At 42.8% G+C, this 21,740-nt stretch overlaps 1 protein-coding gene across 11 annotated transcripts in view; it reads left to right on the top strand.

The window, feature by feature from the left end:
- The window catches only part of LOC141749698 (sulfate transporter-like), a 40,067-nt gene that overhangs the window by 1,140 nt on the left and 17,187 nt on the right, over positions 1–21,740 (top strand). For 4 of the 11 annotated variants that reach the window (XR_012589462.1, XR_012589464.1, XM_074603625.1 and 1 more), the window contains exons 1-3: positions 6–144; positions 5,348–6,001; positions 8,266–9,636. Coding sequence is in view for 9 of the 11 variants with exons in the window: in XM_074603625.1 (XP_074459726.1) it covers positions 5,369–6,001; positions 8,266–9,636 (2,004 nt within the window). In the remaining 2 variants the exon portion in view is untranslated. Of the gene's footprint in view, positions 1–5; positions 280–5,347; positions 6,002–8,265; positions 17,173–21,740 lie in introns of those variants that run through there. The other 7 variants (XM_074603626.1, XM_074603628.1, XM_074603632.1 and 4 more) reach the window with 5 other exon arrangements.

The raw sequence follows: 21,740 nt of genomic DNA, 5'->3' as shown, positions 1-21,740 counted from the left end.
AGGCAACTTTTCCTGGAAGGGCTGGCTGTGAGCGGGGCTGCCGGCTTCCATGGGACCTTCACCAAAGAGGCCGGGGGCTGCGCGAGGCTGGTGGGACGTTTTGCTGCCGCTCGGGAGAACTAACGTTTGAAGGAGGAGGAGGAGGTCTGATATTTCACGCAAGCAAGGTTTTATTGTCCGCCTTTGCAGGTTTCCCTGCTTGAGTTAATGGCTGGTGGTTATTGCGCCGGGAGTAGGTAGCTCTGTTCCCGAAGGTGTTGTTTAAACGTGGTAAATGTGGTATGTCGTTTTATGGTTCTTAGTAAGATTTCAGTATTCATATGATTTCAAGTCTCTTGTTGAAATAAGTGTTTGTAGCTTGAATGTTTTGTTGGAGGATGTTAAAGATTTTATCAAAAATCTGAATTTTCTTCCAAGATACGTGCAGTGCTATTCCAGTGCCCATCTTGGTATTGTTGTGGCGATATTGAATTTCCTTGTTGCTCCACAACAGTTAAGAGATTATTTTGAAAAGGCTGTTGTCCGACAAGAGTAAGGACAAAGATTTAGTTATCAAAATTTTGTGATATGCTTTCCTTTTATACTTCCAGTGTGAGATTTTTTCCAAGGACCCAGAGGTAGTAGCCCAACTCTGGTTCAGTTCATGTGGAACCTGGATTTCTGATTCATCAGCTTCTCCTTTACATCTCTTCAGAAATTGTTCATGTCTCTTTAGATTATGTGTGTGTACATTAGTTTTTAAGTGCATGCATTTAAGTGTGTGCAACTTCTCATGTCTAGCAAGTGGGTACATGAGGACAGGTAGTGATCACATACAGTGATGACTCCTGCACATGAAATTTAGAAAAATAATCTGGAAAACTGAGATCAGTGTCATAAAAAGCACATTTTTTGATTTAGTTTCTACTCTTAAATGCTCATGTCTTAAATTTAAGGTTAAGTTTAATATGTTATTTCAACAGGTGAGCAAGCTTCACAATTCATTGCTCTCTTACTGTCAAGGTGACTGTCATCTGCAACAGAGAAGTGAAGTCTGAGCCAGCAAGGTCTTGTGCTGCAAGTGGTGTTCCCCCAAAGACAAACACTAGGCAGATGCTAGCTCACCTCTGCCGCCTCATGGGATCAGTAGGAAAGGCCCAGGTGGGATCCAGAAATAGTCTGTAAGAGTCATCAGACCTCAAGAATCCAGTACCTCCCCATTTCTTTATTTTATGGCAGTCACTTGATAACAGAGAGATACTGGAAATGTTCCTCAGTTCTGTCTTTTAGTCTTTTTCTTTGTATTTTAAGTAAAGCTCTGTGGCAGTCGGACATCCATCTGAAGATCTTACTCAGGCTAAAAGGAGCTGATAAAAGTGAATTCTAGGCATACAAATTATTTGTACATAAATAGCAGCTTTCAAATCAAAAAGTGCAGTAGCTCCTTCTCCAAGTTAACTGTACAGAATATCCTTCAGTATACTGATCCAAAGGGTGTGTTCTTTTTTTTTTTTTTTTTTAAGAACAAAATCCAGTTTTACTAGGCAAGCTTGGGCTAAAGGGTTACAAAAATAATACAGAGCAAGGCTTTGAGGCAGAAAAGGGTGAAACGGCTGTTGGAAATTGTGTCATTTCCTAGTGTCCTGACATCATGAGAGCCAGCGACTGTGTGATGAAAGGCCCTTTTCATGCCACGTAGAGAAAGCTGTCATACAGGTCAACACAAAGGTCCAGTATGTGCTTAGAGTTTAGCGGCCAAAAAGATTTTTACTTAGAACATTTCTCTACTGTCTAGACAGGATCAAAAAAACCCAGGTATCATCTACTATGCAGATGTTTTATGGCACTGTGCAGAACTAAACTGAACTATTTGGGTTTTGTGATGGGGTTCCCTGGCATGTTAAGAAAAATTCCCAGGTTTGAGTGAGCTGTCTGCAAGCCCTGGATTAGGGAGAGGGGAGTCAGAAGATTTTTCATTGCTGAAATCTTTACTAAAATCTCGAAAACAAACTCATTCAGGTAATGTGCTACACATAAAAAGTAGTCTGTGAGTGGATTTTCCCCCCAGCTTTTACAGTATTGATTTAATGAGCTTTGGGTGAAAACTTTTAAATTTGTAACTCTGCTTGTGAAATGAATAAAACTGCTTGAGCAATTTTGTACTCAATATTCGCTTCATTCTCACTGTGTAATATTTGGGATTTTTTTTTGGTAAGTGCTGTAATAATCCCTGAGCAGACTTTGCAATGCTGTATGGGTGGGTGAGATTTGCTATCTGGAAGGTAGGGATGGGTTCTCCTCCAAGCATCATCACTATGAGTATGTCACTTCTTGCAGTGCACGTTTCCTCATTGTAAAGATCCTAATTCTTCATACGGCACTTCTGAACCTATAGTTATTCTAAAGCACAATAAAGATATTGAATTGGAAGGCACTAGCCAAGGGAAGTTTGTCATTATAATGTATGTATAGGTATGTGATATAGTAATTCTAGATCGCTGGGAGGCTGTAAGATAGAAGTTTGGAAAAATCAAGAAGGCAGGTAGGCGATATGAAGCTTTCTTCTCTTACCTTCTGTTGTACTAGGTGATTGACTCGTATAACGAGAATGAATATAGAGACAAATTAATACATTTGAAAATTTAGCCATAAAAATGTATATATATTAAAGTTCTGGGTGGACTAATCTTTGGATCCAGAACTCTTAGTTCTCTGATTTATAAGGACCAGGACCAAAAGAAGGACATAAATACCAGAAATAGCACTTGAGTTCAAACTGTGGAATTTTCCACTTATGTCTCACCTAACCCAGCAGTGCATTTTCCCTTTTTTTGGAATGTGACTTTCCCTAAGCAGCTCCTCTGCCTGTGCTCAGAACAGCAGCCACCAGGAGGCATGTTCTCCCCAGTTGCGCTTAGAGCTGTTTTCATCTTTCTGGTCTGCAGACCACCTTGCAGACCCCATGCGTGGTCCAGATGAATTAGGCATAGAGTTGGAGGTATGGGAGTGTGGAACAGGGCAGGAGCTGGAGAAAAGCATTGATGGGTTGCTAGAAATACCTCGTAGCTGTGGAGAACGAGAGGCAGGTGTTCAGAAAGTATCTCACACACAGCATGAGACCTGGCAATGCTGTTCAGTCTGCCGTGGCATGTAATGGAGCATGAGTTGTATGGGTCATGGTATCATAACAGAAAGGCATACAGCCCCTATCTTATGCAGAAAATCCATCCCTGCTGATGCCATTGTACTGTTCACAGTTTTGGGGCCAGGGAGGTCTCTGTTTGAAACACGGCTCCCTTTCAGTAGCAGTCCAGTGGCGGGCTAGCCAAGAGTGAGCTGTGTTCGGTTATTTGAAAGGATGCAGGAGCTCATGCACCCACCCGATGCTCGCTGTCTCTGAGTTTGTAGAGAATGAAAACACCTTTTGGGAGTCCCAGCATGGAGCAGAAGATAAAATACGAACCTCTGCCTCTGGTATTTTCTGTTGGCGATCTTTTATCAGCATGTGTCCTGTGTGTTGACTTTAGCTAGCCCTCTGCACGCTGTAGCCTGGTAGCTCCAGGGAGAAGTATGCTATGGTGTAAGGTGGAAGAGTTGGATTACTTGAGTTGAATCGCTTTCTAATTGGAAGGCTCTTCTAGAAATGGTTGAATATTTTCATCTGGAAAGAGAAGCCAATGTAAACATTAAGTATTGTAGCTGCTTCTGCTCTTGCGTCGGTTCCTTTAGTATGGCTAGGATTATTTGCTTGGGCTGGTTTAAGACAGTAGGTACTTCGGTTGGTATTGTCTTTCTAGCCAGAAGAACCGAAGGTAGGTCATCTCTGTCTGAGCTAGCAGGCTGCTGGACGCATGGCTGTGTGTAAACCGTTATATGGCGCTGATGCGCGGCACTTTGGGTACCTCCATATTGACAATATCAAACCTGGAATGGAAGAATGGAAATCATATACTGCAGCCAGCTAGACCAAGGTCTAAAAGAACGCATTTTCTCTCTGCATAGCTCTAGGATCAGTGCCTTGTAATGGGCTGATGGCAGGAGAAACGGGTGGTTTAAGCACCACACTTAAACTCACTTCTCTCACTTCTCCCCTCACACGTTTTTGAGAGACTCAGGCTGAACTGATAGTAGCAGTGAATGTTTTATAGGTGCTTGTGAAAAGGTGATGAAGTGAAAAAATTTTGAGACGAGCTCCTCAGTGGCATCCTCAGCACTGCTAGCCCAAATACTGATTTGGTAATTAATTCAGTTGTAAACATTGCATAGAACATTAGTTTGTTTGATGTTTGGGCTGCACAGCAAAGGTGTAATTAGCACATAAGGTGTATGTTGTTATTACCATTCCAGGACTGCAAGGGTGCTGGAAAGGGAAGCCTGGGAGTTAGGCTTTGCACGGTTCTGCTGCCTTGACTCCACTGTAGCACCAGGTGAATGGGTTTCTGGTGAAATTTATCAACTAAAACGTACTAGTGGTAGTAGGTATTGTGGCTAAAAGAGAGTTTTCTGGAGGATTCTAGATGTTTTCTGGAAACCAGGCGTGCTGTACAAATGCCAACCATTGCTGTTGGTATCATCAAGTTTCATTAGGGCTTGTCTCGTCAAGACTTTTTCACATTCAGGCAAGATGTTTCCTGGATTAAATGTGCTCAATTTTGTAATCACCTTATTTTACTGTTTGTAGGCTGCTGGTACTAGAGCATTTGTTCTAGCAGAAGTGTTCCACCTAACTTCCATTGCGCCCATTAGTGTTTTCCACTTGTGTGTACTGTTTTGGTCAGATGTAATTTACTTGAAAATCAGCTTTTAAAAATTGTGAAGAGCAGTCTTTGCAGTGTGTCATTGGCTGAAATAAAGCCACTGTGTAAAGATTGCATCTTCTAAGGTAAAAAATCTTTACAATATTTGGCAGGTGTAATCATTACATTTAAAAAAAAATACATAAATGAGATTTAGACCAAGCTGTGCAATGCTAGAAATACACTAATTGTAGTTAATTTTCAGCAACTGAATTGAAGTGAGTATTGGACTACAATAAGCCCTCTGTCTATCTTTGCATGGCGCAACAGGCTGCAGATAGTGATTTTTATCAAGGAAGCCTCCCCAAGAGACAGTGCTGCTGCATTCTTTTACATTTCACAACATTGCCAGTGGCAGGTTTATTCTACAGGATATGAGCTTCCCTACTAGGGAAGGTGATTCTTTGCTTACCATGGCTATAATGGGGAGGCTCTTTCCAAGTTTGTTTGGAAATTGCTTTCTCTGCTGAACTAAGACTTTTAGCCCCTTTTTATAAATACTGTATTCACTCTAATAAAAAGTCTCATTAGCACATTCATTTAATGCAAGTGGTCCTTCTTTGTGTTTTTAGGGAGTCCTCGAAATAGCAGCAATGGCGGAATTCAACGATGTCCATTCAGGGACTGAAATGCCAGAAGGAGATGATGCTAAATGCAGTTTCCATAACAGAATGTTCTTGGAGCCTCAAGAGAAGAAGAGAAGCGTGAAGGCTCTGGTGGTTAAGCAAGCAAAGAAAAGTTGCAGCTGCACTCCAGCCAAAGTTAAAGACTATGTTTTCAGTTTCTTTCCTGTCTTGCAGTGGCTTCCTAAATACAAACTAAGAGAGTATCTACTGGGAGACATAATGTCTGGTGTGATTGTGGGGGTCTTACTAGTCCCACAGTCAATTGCCTATTCTCTCTTGGCTGGACAAGAGCCTATTTATGGCCTTTATACATCCTTTTTCGCTAGCATTATTTATTTCATATTTGGAACCTCCCGCCACATCTCAGTTGGCATCTTTGGTGTACTTTGCCTGATGGTGGGACAAGTGGTGGATCGTGAGCTACAGAGAGCTGGCTATGACTTAGAACCAGATGCGCTCAGTGTCCTCACAGATACAGCAGCATATGTAAACACCACCATTTCACCTGTGAATCGGACATCACAGGAGCTGCTCTGTGATAAAAGCTGCTATGCAATTACAGTGGGAGCCACCATAACCTTCATAGCTGGAGTTTATCAGGTAAGAGGAGGTGGACAAACAGGTATTCTGTGGAAATAGTTTTAATTTTTCTTTTTAGGTGATTGTCCACATGAACAGCCTTCTGGGCTTGCACGTGTTCTCAGTCTGCATTCCAGGGGAGTGGACACAGGGAGGACTGGAGGTCTCCAGTTCCTGTGGTGCAAAAAATTCCTCTGTGTCCTCTCCATTTAGTGCTTGCAGTGCTACTCTTTTGGGGACTGCAAGGACCTGCACGTAACTGTGGCCTGAAGCTCCGAAGCTCTTTTTTTTTTTTTTTTTTCCTTCTCTTTTTTTTTTTTTTTGGCTAGCTTATAGCTTAGGCCTCCATTTCATTGTGCCAAAATGTGGTGTGTCAGCTTTTAATTCCAGGTGTCAGTCATTTGCCTTTTATCAAAAATTAATCTGGACAGTAAAAGTATTTCCAGTTTGTTTTTTTTATTTGTCACTGTGCTTGTAATACTTTGCTGTTTGCCTATTCAAAGCCAAAACAATGCCATTGAATGAAAAGGACACTACTGAGATAATAAAATGTATTTGAAATAGAACTTTTTAATTATGACCATATTAAAATACATTACTTAAGAATATTTTACCACCACATCTCTACTTAGTTCCTGGAATTCACGGCTTGCTGAAATTAAAGCAGATATTTTTGGTTTTAGAGAGTCATGCATTAACCAGAATGGATTTAGTTTTAACAGTACTGCAGAGCTGTGGTATTTCAGTTTGTGAGTTCACATTCATTTTTTCCTACAGTGACCTCCAGGGTGATAGCAAATCAAACTATAGAGGAGCAGAAAAGGAAACATACTTGTGATAACCTAAAACACTGGTTTTAGACATAACCTGGTACTTTTTCTTGTACTGCAAGTTAGGGTTGAGTAATTTCAGAATTATTCTGGGATTCATGAGGTACACTAGTTTTTGTGTTTCATCACTGTAGTACAGATGCAGTTTTGGTTGTGAATTGCCCTTAATATTCTTTGCAAGTACAATTACAATTAAGTTTCTTTATATGAAGAAATCAGGTTACTTTATTGTGAGTCCCTCTGAATGTTAGGCATATTCTATTTGCTGTCTCTCTGCCTGCTGACCACTAGGTCTTCATGCCCTCAAATACTTTTTTTTCTTAATTGGAAGCTGTAACCAAAATCACATATTCTTTGTATCAGAAACTTTACAACCAAAACATAAAAAGCAAGCCTGCTCACACCAGTTGCCTACAGCATAACTGGGTAAGGCTATTATTGCTAATGATTTACAGATAGAAAAACCTTGAATTAACTTAATTAACAAGGTTGTGAGGGACCCTTTTTAAGAGCTTGTCTCTGAGCCGATGTTCAGTCAGTCCAGGTCCCAAACCTGCCTTCTCTCCAGCAACAATCCTAGCCTTCTTTATTTTGCCTTAACTACTTAATAGGATATATCAGATTGACACTACTTAAAGTTTAATACCTGTAAGTTCTAGCCTGCAGTCTTCAGATAACAGCATTGACATCCCTGTTGCCCAGCTCAAGGAATTAAAAGGTTTCTAGCAACTGCTGTGAGAAGGTCCGTCCTCCATTTGGCATGAAGGTTGATGGGGAGAAAGGGACGTTTACCAGGTGTGAGGACACGTGTAGAGTAGGCATCCATAAAACCATTCATTCCCATGAGAGAGCACCAACTCCATTCAACTGGCATTAATAAAAATGAATGACAAAGCACTTTAAAAACTTATCTCTATTTATATAATCTGCATCACAAGAGTTTGCAGCTCATATACTTTCTGAATCAGATGCACTAAACTTTATGCAGTGCAAAGGACAGCTGTTATGTCATAAGCTATATTTTTATTGCAGGTTGTGAGCTCAAGTGTAAGACAGACAAAGACAATCAAAAAGGTTTTGGATCCCTGCAAAGTTCACGGAGATTATTCGAACTTGAAAAAGAAATGGCAAAAGTAGCTGGTATATGAAATGCTTTTTTTCCCCTAGGTTTCTTTGCCCACTGGGGTAACTAGGAGTGACTAATGATCAAACAACAAATACAGCCAAAAAAGCCTGTTCTGTGTTAGGAACACATCTCCTTTAAGTGTGGTGTACAAGGAGCAGCTGAATGCTGGAGACTGTTTTTTCCCTGCTCAGGCCATGCTTTGTCCTCTAAGGCTATGCTCGGTGGTGATGTTGTGGTTTTTTTTTTATCCCACCTCCCTCCAGAGTCCCTCAGTGATGACATCTGCAAGATTTGCTCCTAATCTGTTGTGTGTGGTTGATTCCTTCTAGGTGGCCATGGGTTTCTTTCAAGTGGGCTTTGTCTCAGTGTACCTGTCTGATTCATTGCTGAGTGGATTTGTCACGGGTGCCTCCTTTACCATCCTGACCTCACAAGCCAAGTATCTTCTGGGCCTAGACATTGCACGGAGCAGTGGCATCGGCTCCGTCATAGCCACGTGGATAAACATCTTCAGAAACATACACAAGACCAACATCTGTGATCTCATCACCAGCTTCTTGTGCTTTCTTGTACTTATCCCAACCAAAGAGCTTAATGAACATTTTAAATCCAGGCTCAAGGCTCCAATACCAGTTGAACTAGTCGTGATTGTGGCAGCTACTCTGGCATCTCACTTTGGGAAGCTGAGAGAGACTTATGGCTCAAGCGTTGCTGGACGCATCCCAACTGGGTTTCTGCCACCCAGCCCTCCAGACTGGAACCTGATTCCTAATGTGGCTTTGGATGCTATCCCCATAGCTATAATTGGCTTTGCCATCACTGTCTCCCTCTCAGAGATGTTTGCCAAGAAGCATGGTTACTCTGTGAAGGCCAACCAGGAAATGTATGCCATTGGCTTCTGCAACATCATTCCTTCTTTCTTCCATTGCTTCACAACAAGTGCAGCTCTTGCCAAGACTCTTGTCAAAGAGTCCACAGGCTGTAGGACGCAAATGTCTGGCGTGGTGACTGGTTTGGTAATCCTATTAGTTCTCCTTGTGATTGCACCTTTATTTTATTCCCTTCAGAAATGTGTCCTTGCTGTCATAACCATTGTAAACCTCAGAGGAGCCCTGCGGAAGTTTAAGGACCTGCCAAAAATGTGGTATTTGAGCAGAGTGGACACAGTGATCTGGATAGTTACTATGGCAGCCTCAGCACTCATCAGTACTGAGATTGGTCTTTTGGTTGGTGTTTGCTTCTCTATGCTCTGTGTCATTTTCCGAACTCAGAGACCGAAGGCACCGCTGCTTGGCTGGGTGGCAGAGTCTGAGACATATGAATCCCTGTCTGCTTACAAGAACTTGCAAACCAAGCCAGGAATCGTGGTGTTCCGTTTTGAAGCACCCCTCTACTACATCAACAAAGAGTGCTTTAAATCCACCCTGTACAAGCAAACTGGGGTTAACCCAGTTGGGGTGAAGACAGCAAAGAAAAAAGTAGCAAAAAGAATGCTTAGAGAGAAAGAGGTGGATTCTGGTGTCAACGAGACCAGCATCTCCATGGATTTTGTTTCTGAACCCCTGGGGTTTCACACAATAGTGATTGACTGTTGTGCAGTACAGTTTCTGGACACAGCGGGAATATGCACACTCAAAGAGGTCTGCAGGGACTACAGGGAGATAGATGTCCAGGTGCTACTGGCCCAGTGCAATCCTTCGGTGAGAAGTTCCCTGATCCGAGGAGAATTCTTTAAGGAGGGGGAGGACCACCTTCTCTTTCACAGTGTGCACCAGGCTGTGGACTTCGCATTGGGTTCACAGGGGCGCAGTGGGAACAGTGCCTCTAAGAACTAGTTGTGGAAAGGGAGCAAGCTGGAACAAAGCCTAAGGGGGAAAAAATGGCTATGGGTCTGTATGTCTATGCAATATATATGCACTCAGATAAAAAGAGGCAGAGTTGTTTTTAACACACTGGTTACTATGAAGCCTGTTTTGATGCTTTAAATTTGCCTGCCAGGTGTAGTGATTCAATAGGTGGTACTGAATGAAGGCAATTCTTAACTTGATTATGGCCAATCTGTGAATCTAAGCATGTTCATATGGTTATTCATCTCATTTCTCTTCTCTCTTGAACTTCCCTTGCCTCAGTTCCCCTCTGAGTTTTGATCATCAGCATTGAAGTCTTTATTGCAGCCCTGTCTTTATGGATGGGGTGGGATTTTGAAGTAGTCTGGGCATCCTGTCCAACTGAATAATGAGAGGCAACTCATTTCTTGTCCCTCGTTCTGGCATTGCTTTTCCATATTACCACACCATTATATTTTCTAAGGAATGACTGACAGAGACTGTTTGCTCTGGTCTTTACCATGGAGTGATTGGTTGGTGATTTTGTAACCTCCCTGAATTTGAGACACAGATAGATAAATAAAATCTAAATATGCATGAAAAGGTCTTAATGAATAGCTTCTAACCACTATCACCTCCAGAGGCTTTGTCGTCGCCTCCTGCGAGCCTCCTGCAGCCAGGCAACGGGGGCATGGTTATCTCATCTCTACAGGCCTTTATGAGCCAGGAAAGTTTGCCTCTTCAGCTTGAATTTTTTTGTAATGGTTTTTATTCAGAGGTGACTGTTTAGAAGTCTCATTCATCCTTATGGTCAGTCATTTGTTTTCCTAATATTTAGGAGCTCATTAGAATTGTAGACACTAGATATGGAAAATGTCTAATTCTTTATTTTCAACAGAAAATAGTCCCTTATAGACAGTTTTTTATGCCAGACAGACAGAATTACAGGCATTAAAATGAAAAGGGTCAAATAGATAATCCAGCATCTGTCCAAATTTGTCCAAGTCACACAGACTTCATGTGTGAACGCAGGTTTTATTGACTGTAAACCATTTATGTATGCTCTGTCATGGACTTTTTATAATGCGGATGGACAGGCCAAGAAATACAGCTATTAGAAAAGAAGCTAGAGAGAATTTCTGCTGAATGTTATTTCACCATGCTAGTGTAAATAAAACTTTGTACTTTGATTTTAAATTATGCATAACAGAGAAGAGTGCCTGTTCTTCATGCTAAAATACAAGCACTGGGAAGAGGTTCTCTTTTCTTACAGCAACAGAATACAATTCTGAAGGCAGAATTGAGCGATTAACAGTTTCTACTGACTACCAGCTATACAGAGCACACAATCCATCCTTGGAAGATGGTGATTTCTCCCAGGGGAGTTTATAGTCTGAGTTGCAGGTTCTTCACAGCTTTTAAAGGGAAAAGATGTTGTATACAGACAATATTCTCATCTGCTGTTGTTCAAAAGTGAGTCAGGAGTCAAAAAAGGAGTAAAATGCAATACCAATCTTGAAACATTTTCTAAATAGAAAATTGAGTTTAGGATTATTTTTTTTGATCTGAGGTAGGACTGGTAACTATGCCCTTCTTTCTATGAAAAAGGAGTTGGGACCTCAAGAGAAGGACGAGGTAGCAGAAAGATGAGTCCCAGGACCTGGCAACCTTTATATGTTAACTGAACTTAATACATTTTTTAGGACCTCTTAGCAACATAATGAAATGCTGGGGAAGGTGGGGGTGGCTGGTGGCTGTAGCATATATTGAAAAGGAGCACATAACTGAGATCTGTGCATTGTGTGTTCTAGAACTGGCATTGTTAAGGAAACAGGTCTCCAGATATCGAAGAGAAAATGCTGAAGCTTCTGCAGTATTCAAAAACCCCAAATATTTTTCTTTCTCAGCCTTGAGGCATGTTTATACAAGGAGACGAATCCCAAATAGCTAATGCTGAATTTTTTCTTTTCTGCAGTAACCTCCTGCATGAACTTTTTTAATTCTGTGTGAAGAATCCTTTATGCAGTTTGGATAATTGTAATTACTCAATTGGTATTACCAGAGTGGATTAGCCTAAGCCGTATAAAAGCAGTGAGTGGGGTTAAAGCCCACACAGGGAGTGAGTGCAGGATGGAAATTATGTTTTAGTTCCTCATCGTACCTGTTTTGCATTGAGTTCCCATTCAGAGCCCCTGGATTGGTGTCGAGAGGGAGCTGGCGCAACGGCGGCAGCTCCCGCCAGCTGGGTGCCAGCTTGGGAAGGCTTGTCACCGCAGGGGTTTGCCTGGCTTGTCACCCCAGGGGTTTGTGCCTGACCACTGACGGGCTGGCTGGCGGCAGGCAGACCCACACATGTGCATTCAGCAGACAGCAGTGCAAGCATCACTAGAACTTTGAACAAAAGCCTCAATACCATTTCTTAAATGCTGATTTTAACTAATATTTTTCAAGAGAGCAGAACAGTGCTAGAAGCAGTGTCCTCTTCTCAAAGCCCTGGCAGACAATAAGCAGCGTACGTTGTTATTGCAAATGTTCCTGCCTACCCCCAGCTACTCATTCTACCCCTTTGCCCCCCAGGCATGGGCAGCTGAGAGGGAGGGGAGGAATGAGCAGCTGGCCTGGGGGCTTCCTCTAAGGCAGGTCAGCCACGGGTGGGATAGAAGTGAGGTAGAATTTGCTCCAAGTAATTCTTTCCTCTTTACACTCACAATTCCTCTCTCCCGTACTCTTTCCATGCTGCCTGTGTGGAGATTTTTTGACCTGTGACCATGCACAGGTTTGTAGCCAAATTCTAACCAAGAAGGGGAAAACCAGCAATTACTTATTAAAAGATGTTTTTTTCAAATCCATTTCTACCTGTGTCAGAAAGGGAGGAATAGCAAAGTTACTTCCAAGGAGTATGCCCTTTAAACAGCTGGCAGGATGCATATTTGTAGCTTCTGGGTATTTATTTACATAAAAGCACAATAAAACAGTCATAAATTGATTTTTCAAAGAATTAATTTAGAATACAGCTAAAAGATATACCAAATTGATTTATATTTAGCTACAGCACATTGTATTTGGCCTCAATGCTGTTTGTGCAGCCACAACTGGCAATATAGCCTCCAAATTCCATGTTAAGCAAAAGACAAGAAACTGTATAAAAATGCAACAGCAAAAGCAGCCAGCCAGCCAACCAAAAGAACAAGTTTTAGTGTTCTTATTTAAGATAATGTCCAGAGGTCATAGTATTAATAAGTCCGTATTAATGCGCACAGCTCTGGTTGAAAGGGAACAAAAATAAATGCCACTTGCCAGAGAGTTCAGTATAATAGAGAGTCCTTTGGAATTAACTGAAGATTAGAGTTTATCATGGCTGGAATTTTTACAACAGTGGGGTTTCATCCATTTTCCTTTTAGGCCTAGAATAACTTTTTAGCAGAGCAGAGACATGAATCTGATTCAAGCGTACTGGCAAGAAGCATACTTTGCTTGACTATGTTTATGGACCCTTTAGAAGTAATTCAATTTCACCTTTAGGAATCAGGGCAACTGATTGAAAACTGTTTCCCTAAATGATTTATTTTATAAAGGAATTTCATATATATATATATATACACACATATATGTGTATGTTTATATGTGTGTACATATATATACACCTTTTGCTGCTGTATGATGGATGCAGCAGCTATATATATCCAATTACACTTGATACTCCTGTTCCTGTCCTGGGAAGGGCTCTTCTGCTTTCTGCTGTTTTAAATGAGCAGTGGAATACACATGCCGGATTTTATAAGGGGAAATCTGCCATACCCACTGCTTTCTACACCTTCTCTTATGCCTGCCTCACGGCTTCATTTGTAATCTATAGGAAGAGAAGGGGAATCTCAGAACAATTGATTTGGGGTTTATGCGTCTGTCTGGGACGGGGAATGTTCATCCCAGGTGCAACCTTTAGAACCTCAGGCTAGACGGGAAGATGCTATAAATCAGTGGATCTCCATTCCCAAACTTACTAATCGGCAATTATCAGTCTAAATGAAGAATTAAGAGATCATTAGCACATTCATTAGTGACAACAACACTTGGCATTATGGAAATTAACACACTCAGTCTCAGCTATACTAAAGACTCCTTTTCAAAGACATTTCCATGTCTTTAGTAGTCTCCTGCTAAATGTCAGGCTCTTTTTTTATGTTTATTGCTATTACAGATAGTAGTGTCAGTTGCAGTTGCACTAATGAATGTTTCACTTGTGTGCATGTTTTGACATGGAAACAATTTTCGGTCCACTTCATAAAACAGGGAAGGGTACTGCAGTGAGGCATGTGGTGCTTATTTTTGGATTATAATGCCATTGCCAACCTTAGTCTTGTGTGATTTAGTGATCCCGATTTCCTTGTAAGCCCTTGCACCTCCATCTGCTCCTCTCTAATTCACTGTGGGACCCACCTGCACCCTCTGACTTCTTTCTGTGTTTTGCTGTAAAACGTTGCATACGTTTGACTGTAAATAGAAGAATCGCTGCCTTTGCGTATGTTGCTATTACGCGTGAGCTGCTACTCAATTTTCACGCCAGATCTTTTGATAAGGCTAAAGCTCCTGAACAAAGAGCGTGAAACAAGGCCAAAACCCCACCGGTCTTCTGGATGCTGCCGCTGTGAGAAAGGGGGCTGGGGGCTGCTGGTGGGGGAGCATCCCTGAGCATGTCCCCCCACGACATGTGGGTGCCCAGTGTGGGTCTGGGCGAGGGTTTGTGTAGCTGCAGGAGTAATGACAGGTAAACCTGGAGGTGTCTTTATTATGGGGCTACTGTGACACTGTGTTATGCAGCCATGTGCCTTTCTCCATAACAAGTATAGAGAATAACACAGGACCTAGGTCCTGCTCAGAGCTGCTGCATGAGTTGCTGTCCCGAGCTACACATATAAGGGATTTCTGTTTTCATGCTTGTTTATTTTAATCTAATTTTAATCTAAATCCACATGTGGTTCTCCCAGCCAGGGCAGCAGAGCTTCCATGGCTGCTGTGCTCTTTCCTTGTCGGGCTGCGGTGATGAATGGAAAGGTGCTCTTTCTGGGGAAAAAACACAGCCATTCCTTCCTCTCCACTTACTTCTGCTGGCTTGTGCCAAGAGACATTAAAACCCACTGCTGATGGGTCTGAAGTGCAGCAGGGAGATATCACAGGCAGGAAAGCATCCTTGCGGCTGCACCAGGGTTTTAAGCCGGTCAATACCCCACTGCTTCCCATGGCCTTGTGCTGAGGTTGGCCGTGAACTCTGCCTGTGCCAGGTCCTAGATCTAGGCTTGCCTGGTGGAATCCAGTCTTTTTGTGGCCATTCCTCCCTTCAGAAGACCAGCAGCACTGCACATCTCCCTGGGTCCAGTTCCCTGAATCTTTCACTCAGGGGCTGTGCTCAGTCCCTGTTCCCCACCACCTTTAGCTACCTGCTGTTATCTCCAGTGCTGCTGGCGCAAAGACCTTTTAGGCAGGTTGAAGTCACGTCACTCGTGTGTCTCCATTCCAGATACGGGGCAGGAATGGCCATGCTGGCCCTGCATCCGGGCACACGGGAGCTGACCTGAGCCCCCCTGTGCTCCCAGTGCAGTGAGGACCACGGCTGGGCCATAGGAGTCTGCTGGTCTAAAAGATCATAGAAACTGGAACAAGAGGAAAACCTTTGAGTGAAGGGTGAAAGTGAAACTCTTCAGGCAAAGAGTTTTTTTCAGGGCATTATCTTCTGTTGTGTGTTTTTTTTACACATGCTTTGGAAAAGTGATTAAATGATTGAGGTGATTTACATTCTTTTAGGGTTTTTTTACTAACATAGCTAAGGTAATGAAGCTGTGACACAGTAGCAGTCATCTGTTGCTAATGCCATTCAAGGTGCTTTGTATCTGTGTAGTTTATTTTACTTTGCTGAGTCTCAATGTAGGATACCCTTGTGAGACTTCAATATTGATATAACTGTCCATACTAGAAGGGCTTTGCACTTCTGCTATGCTGGCATAGATAAAGGGGGCAATGTCTTTAGTGCAGACTTTGCACTGTGAGTCACCTTGTACTTGCACTTGGTTGTCATGTTTGTAAGCCTTTGTAGGATCAGCTGCTCATGTGAAAAACTACCTGATCTTTACTAGTTCAATTGAATTCCACCTGAAGTGGAAATAATTCTGAGTCTTGCGTTTTCTTTTGAGGTCATTACACTGCTGAAAGTGAGGCCTCTGGTTAGGTAAAATGGCAAATCTTTAATATATGTATATATTTAATTCATACTGTAATTAGTACCTTTCTATTTTATTTTCTAGAGATGATATAAGCTAAGGCATATTGCTGTTTCTCTAATGTGCAAATATACAAAATATTGGATGGAGAATCAAATCTCCATTGAGTAAATTTAATGCCAAAAATATTTGAATTCCAGCTCCCTCTAGCTCTGAAAGCACTTAGCTCTTCATCCGCCTCCCAGCTGATCTCAGGACTCCAGAGGAAGATAGGAAACGAAACGTTTTGCTGGACTTGGGTCCAAGTTTTTTATGTCTAATTTTTGATTTAAGGAAGTAAATTTTATGTATATTTGAAATGCAGTTGAAACATCGTTAAAGAGAGGTAAAGCCTCACTTTTTCTGGTAAGCACATGATGCTTTGAGTTTGTCAGCCTCTTGAGTCCATGACCATCATCTCTAGTACCTTGGTGTGTTCTGGGGTATGATTTTTGAATTATTTTAAATTCAGAATAATTTTAGATATTTGTGGCATAATGTTTTGCAGAATAAACAAAATGGCAAATTTTGCCTGGAGTAATTTGTTCAAGTTGGAGAATCAGTTTAACCAAACAGGACCTCAGGAATGGAATAGATCACATTGGTCAGCTGACCTAACCAGTTTACAAAATGGTTTGTTTGAATAAAATGTGGAAAAGTTGTATAGTATGTATAAAATATCACTTTACTTTTTACTGTGACTTATCTGTGCAGTAAAAATAAGGTAAAACGTTTCCCCCAGTTGGGTGGCAGAATCTGGGGCGCTGGGCGAGCTGTGTCGCTCTGTGGCATCAATCCGTGCCGGGTGGGTGTTTGGGGACACGGACCTTGCCCTGCACCCAGCATGGGGAGAGATGTGATACCATCAGCTCCTTGCTGAGCGCTGTGCTCAACGACCAAATGTTTGTGATGAGAGTTGTATTTCGTCAGTTGTTTTCTTATGTCCTACCATCAGCTATGGGGTATAGCCTCTGCATGTTGTCGACTCTCCTTTATGCTGTCTCTGTCTGTTATATATGTATCAACTGTAATTTTTAAATGCTAATGCGCCTTACTGTCATTGTAGAAGATTTGTTTTCGCACAAGAATTTTCTATCAAGTATGGTAAAATCTTTGGGATTTCTTTACCACCATTAAAAGATGATATTTATGGGTTTTTTCTGTTGTTGGACATATGCTTGATACCTTAGAAATGCTGCAGCTATATATTTTAAAAAGAAAAGCAGCGGATGTTTGAGTCCCTGCTTCTCCTGGCAGTTGTGCCCAGTGCCCGTTGTGAAGCACAGTGTATGCACAACTGTGCGCACTGTTCTACCGCCCTCTGTACACACGTAGGCACACGTGGAAGTTTCCTGCCAGCATAAACCAGGGCACTGACTGATGGTACGTGGCCAGGAGCAGGCTTTCACCTCCTTCAGACTTCGGTGCTCTGTGCAACCAGGCTGCCGTTTGTCTCAGGAATAATAAGTAATAAGCAATGTGATGACGATGATGTGCCGTGTGCCGGTGAGCAGCACCCTCCTGTGGGCCAGGTCCGTATTCCTAAAATGCAAGAAATGACAGATTTGGTCAGGTTTGGTGCTATTCAGCCTTACAAAATTTCTGCAATGTATTTTGGCCTTATTTGACATAACAGGTAATACGACTTGTTCAGGTCATGGCCAGTGAGAGTCATAGCAAAAATGAGAGCTGCTCTGGGTGCAGTTCTGGGCACTTACTGTGAGCATTATCTCTGCATACGTGTCCTTGAGTTACACAAAAGACTTTCTTGATTGAGCACGGCTCAGTTTTTACCTGAGGAGGCCTTTTACCTTAGGAGACTTCAGCGCACATGCTGTAGTTTTTGTGTTGGTGCCAACAGAGTGGTAGGAGCACTCAATTACGGAAAGTGCCAGCAGGAGCTTTCTGCTCTCTTGAAAAGCATAGGACAGCCATTGCCTGCAGCGGGGTGACTCTGATTCCTGCTGACACAGAGCTGAGATAACAGGCTTCAATCAGCAGCACCCTTTACCTGTGCTGCTCAAGGCTCTACCTTACCTGTGGACAACTAATTCTCACCCTACATGCTCCTGTATCAGATGAGACCCCCAGCCCCGTCTCCTGGGTCACAGCCAGGTGGAGGCGGCTTGGGAAGGGTATACCAGGGATCCAGCCCATGCAGAACCCTCCCAGCACTTGGTAAGCAGCAGGCTAGAAACTTCTGACCACTTAGACGTTTGTTACAGCTTTTGCAGCGCTTCTCTGTGAAGCTTCCTAATCCCTTTCTCAAACCTGTTGACTCCCACCACACTCTGCGGCAGTCCGTCCCACCATTTGCCTTGTGTGAAAAAGCTTCTCTTTCTGTTTAAAATTTAATAGCAGATCCAGTCGTGTTATATGGCAGGTAGTTGGAGACATGCTGCGGTTTCTGGGCTTCATACCCATCTGCTGGAGCATCTTTCTGTCCCGTGACATTGAGATGTGACCTCTGTAGGACCCCTCTCTACATTGAGCTGGTGTGGGATGGCTGCTGGGAGAGCTCGGGAGCCGGCCACAGAGCTCTCCCTGACACGGTGGGAGCAAGTGGTAGTACCTGCAAATAGGGCAACCCTGTGAGACAGCAGCTGCAGGGGGAAGCAGCATCCCATCAGCGCGGCCTCAGTGCCGTGAAGGGCTCGTCGGCAGCACACACAGGTCAAGTCTGAAACGATGCCAAATAGCCTGGGCTGAATGCCAATTCAGCATGAAATAGAAATGCATCTCCCCGATTTTATTCCACTGTATTCATCTGTAGTCAATTTAATCTGTTTACAGAGCCATTATAGCATTTTCAATTATTAGCTTGATAATTTGGAAAAGGGTCATAAGCACCGGACATTTGTCATGCAGGGAAAAACATGAAAATCATGCAGGGAAAACCATGAAAACAGCAACAAAGTACTGCAAAAGTTGGCAAGGAATTATTTTCACCCTCCTTATATAAATTGGGAATGCTCCCCAAATCCTGTAGCTGATGTGGTTGGAAGTGCTTTTTTTTCCCATTTTCTAGGAGTGGGTGTCAGTGCTGGGGGAAGGACTTGGAGCAGGGCGTTAGCAGGGTGGACCCAGCGTGCGGTGTCCTCCATAGCTGGACAGTTGATGTACGGTGTATGACCTCTGCAGCCAAAGATGCTCATCCATGTCCTTCTAGATCTGCTGCCTCCACATTGAGTCTCTTTCCAAGGACATAGCTTCCACCTTACATCTTCCAAAATACATGTCGTGGTTTTGGCCGGATTGGCCAATCAGAACAACAGATGGCCCTCCCCCCCTCCTCAGAGAGGAAAGGAAGAGATAAGGAGATTTATGAGTTTAGAAAAAAGAACTAAACTACTTTAATGAAAATAATAATAAATAAGGAAATAAGAAATAATAATAAAATAAAAAAGTATACAATATGTAGAAAACCGTATCCAGCTGCCAGGATGACGATCGCGTCACCAGCAGACACAGGGAAAGTCCCAGACGGGAGTCAGCGACGGACAGGAGCTGAATTCTGGAACTAGAGTCAGGAATGCTCGGATCGGGATCAAAGGCAGACGAACAGACAGGGTCCTCCTGAGACGTCGGCTATTGAAGAAAGAGAGCGAGCCCCTTGCCCCTTTGATCCCTCAGCTTTTATACTGAGTGTGATGCACATGGGATGGAATACCCCGTTGGTCAGTTTTGGGTCGCCTGTCCCGTCTGCTCCTCCCTGCAGGTTGGACCCCTCTACGCTTCTCTGCTTCTGACCCTCTAACGGGACAAATAGCGAAATTAACTGACCTTGGTTGTTCTAGCAATAAGTCTAAGCAAGAGCCTCTGTGCTCTTGGTATAATTCCTTGGTATAATCAGGTCTTATCACTCTGAGAGTGAACAGTGTCTGAACAACATGCTGTTAATTTCAGACTTTGGTCAGTTAGAAGAGGCCCAGCTAAAAAGTAAAATTACAAACCAGAAAATTGGTTCTGTTTTACCTCAAACCAGGACAATACATTAAAAAACATTCCTTGCATGTCTGCCTTCATGGTTAATTGCTGGGAGTGAGCAGTAGCTTAAGTGAACGTCCTTTATTTATTTGTAGGTTCCTTGGTCCCTCTCAGACTTGAGAGTGGTGTGCCTGCATTACCATGTGCAGTCACAGGGTGAGCGACGCTTTTGGCCTCACAGTGTTTATCTCTGGAGAGAACTTTTATCTTTGCCTTGCATGCTCTGCTGTGACCCCTGCACGTTAGCATAAACTGCCCTGCAAAATAACAGGAGGCTGCAAAAACTGTTTTATTTTCTGGGATGACCTAGTGTGCTGCTTCTGCATTCTCTGGTGCTCTGTCTTGCAGAAATGTGAATAATTCTTTCCAAGAAACCATAGGAGAGGTTCTGTTCAGTCTTTTTGTCCTCAGGCACTTTTGTTGCATTCTGCCATATCTCAGCAGTGGGACTAATTCTGGGCTTGTCTCCTTTTCCTTGTTTTTCCCTTAAAAAAAAAAGATGGTGTTTTGCAGATGTCTACATACTGAAAATTCATTTCCAAGTGGAATGGAACCAGCAGCCATCCAAAAAGACTGTCAAGTCCCAAATCTGAAGGGAAGGAGAAGCATCTCTCTTAGATACCTGGCACCATTACCTGGCTCACTCTCCTTTTTTTTAATAAAGTTGCATGTGATCTAAGTGGGGTGCAGCCATGTACTAAGCCAGGCTGGCCCATTTATGGAGCCAAGACATGTGGGATGCTACTTGAAAGTCTTCCACAAGCCAAATAGTCATAAGTGTATTTACGAGCCTTAAAGCAAATGAAAAATCCTTGTGCTGTGCAGTTAGCTCTGTTGAAAAGAAAATTGGAGGTGCCAGCTTGTCCTGTTAAACAAAAGCGATGCATTGACATGGCAGCAGAGACTTGAATTCACTATGCTTACTCGCTGCAAAATGCCTGGGTAATAATCATGGACCCAGACAATTTTGGGTTTTTTTTTCTGCTTTAGGATAGAAAACCAAAATAGCCTACTACTGCATTTTCCTTGTATCGGGAGCCTGGGTTTCCACTGCTCTGCGTCAGACTGGCTGCAATGGCTGTTGTATAGGTGGATGTTAAATTGCTCATGTACCATGCCATAAATGAAAAATTTGGATTTCGTGCTTTATGCTTTCTGCTTGTCTTAAAAACAGAGGGTGACACGTTAGTGGCAGGCAACGTCCTGTCTACACTTGCGTTGTTTAAGCTAATACTGTCTGTCCAACCCAGCCTAGCCCAGAAAGGAGCTAAATAGCTCAGTGAGTTTATAGTGACAATAAAGAACAACCCTTGAAGATGCATTTGAAAACAAAGAGTTTCAGCAGTTAGCTGCAGTGACCTTGCGTTTGGAAGGCAGGGCAGCCTTAGCCACCTCAAGGTCACATGAAGTTCTGCGGTGGGTTTCTTTTTTTAAGCTATTTGCTATATGTTTGCTAGAGCAAACGTGAAATGTTTGCAGTTTCTGCCCTTGCCTCACCTCATACAGTAAAAGTGATTTCGGTGATGAACACAGTGTTCAGTGTAGCCAGGTATGTTCTTGGTTCTGTCGGGATGGAGAACATAAACTGGCCTCTCCTCAGTGCCCACAGCCTGAATTTCCAGCACAGAGAGCTGTGCTGATACAGAAGCTGCTCTAGCATGAAGGCTCACTGTTTCAAAGAGAAAACCGAACGCTGTTTCAATGAGAGAACCGAATGCACGGGGAAGCCAGCTGGGATAA

Source organism: Larus michahellis, chromosome 11 (assembly GCF_964199755.1).
Source record: "Larus michahellis chromosome 11, bLarMic1.1, whole genome shotgun sequence".
NCBI lineage: Eukaryota > Metazoa > Chordata > Aves > Charadriiformes > Laridae > Larus > Larus michahellis.
The sequence above is the reverse complement of the archived record's forward strand: the minus strand, read 5'-3'. Positions and strand labels throughout refer to the sequence as shown.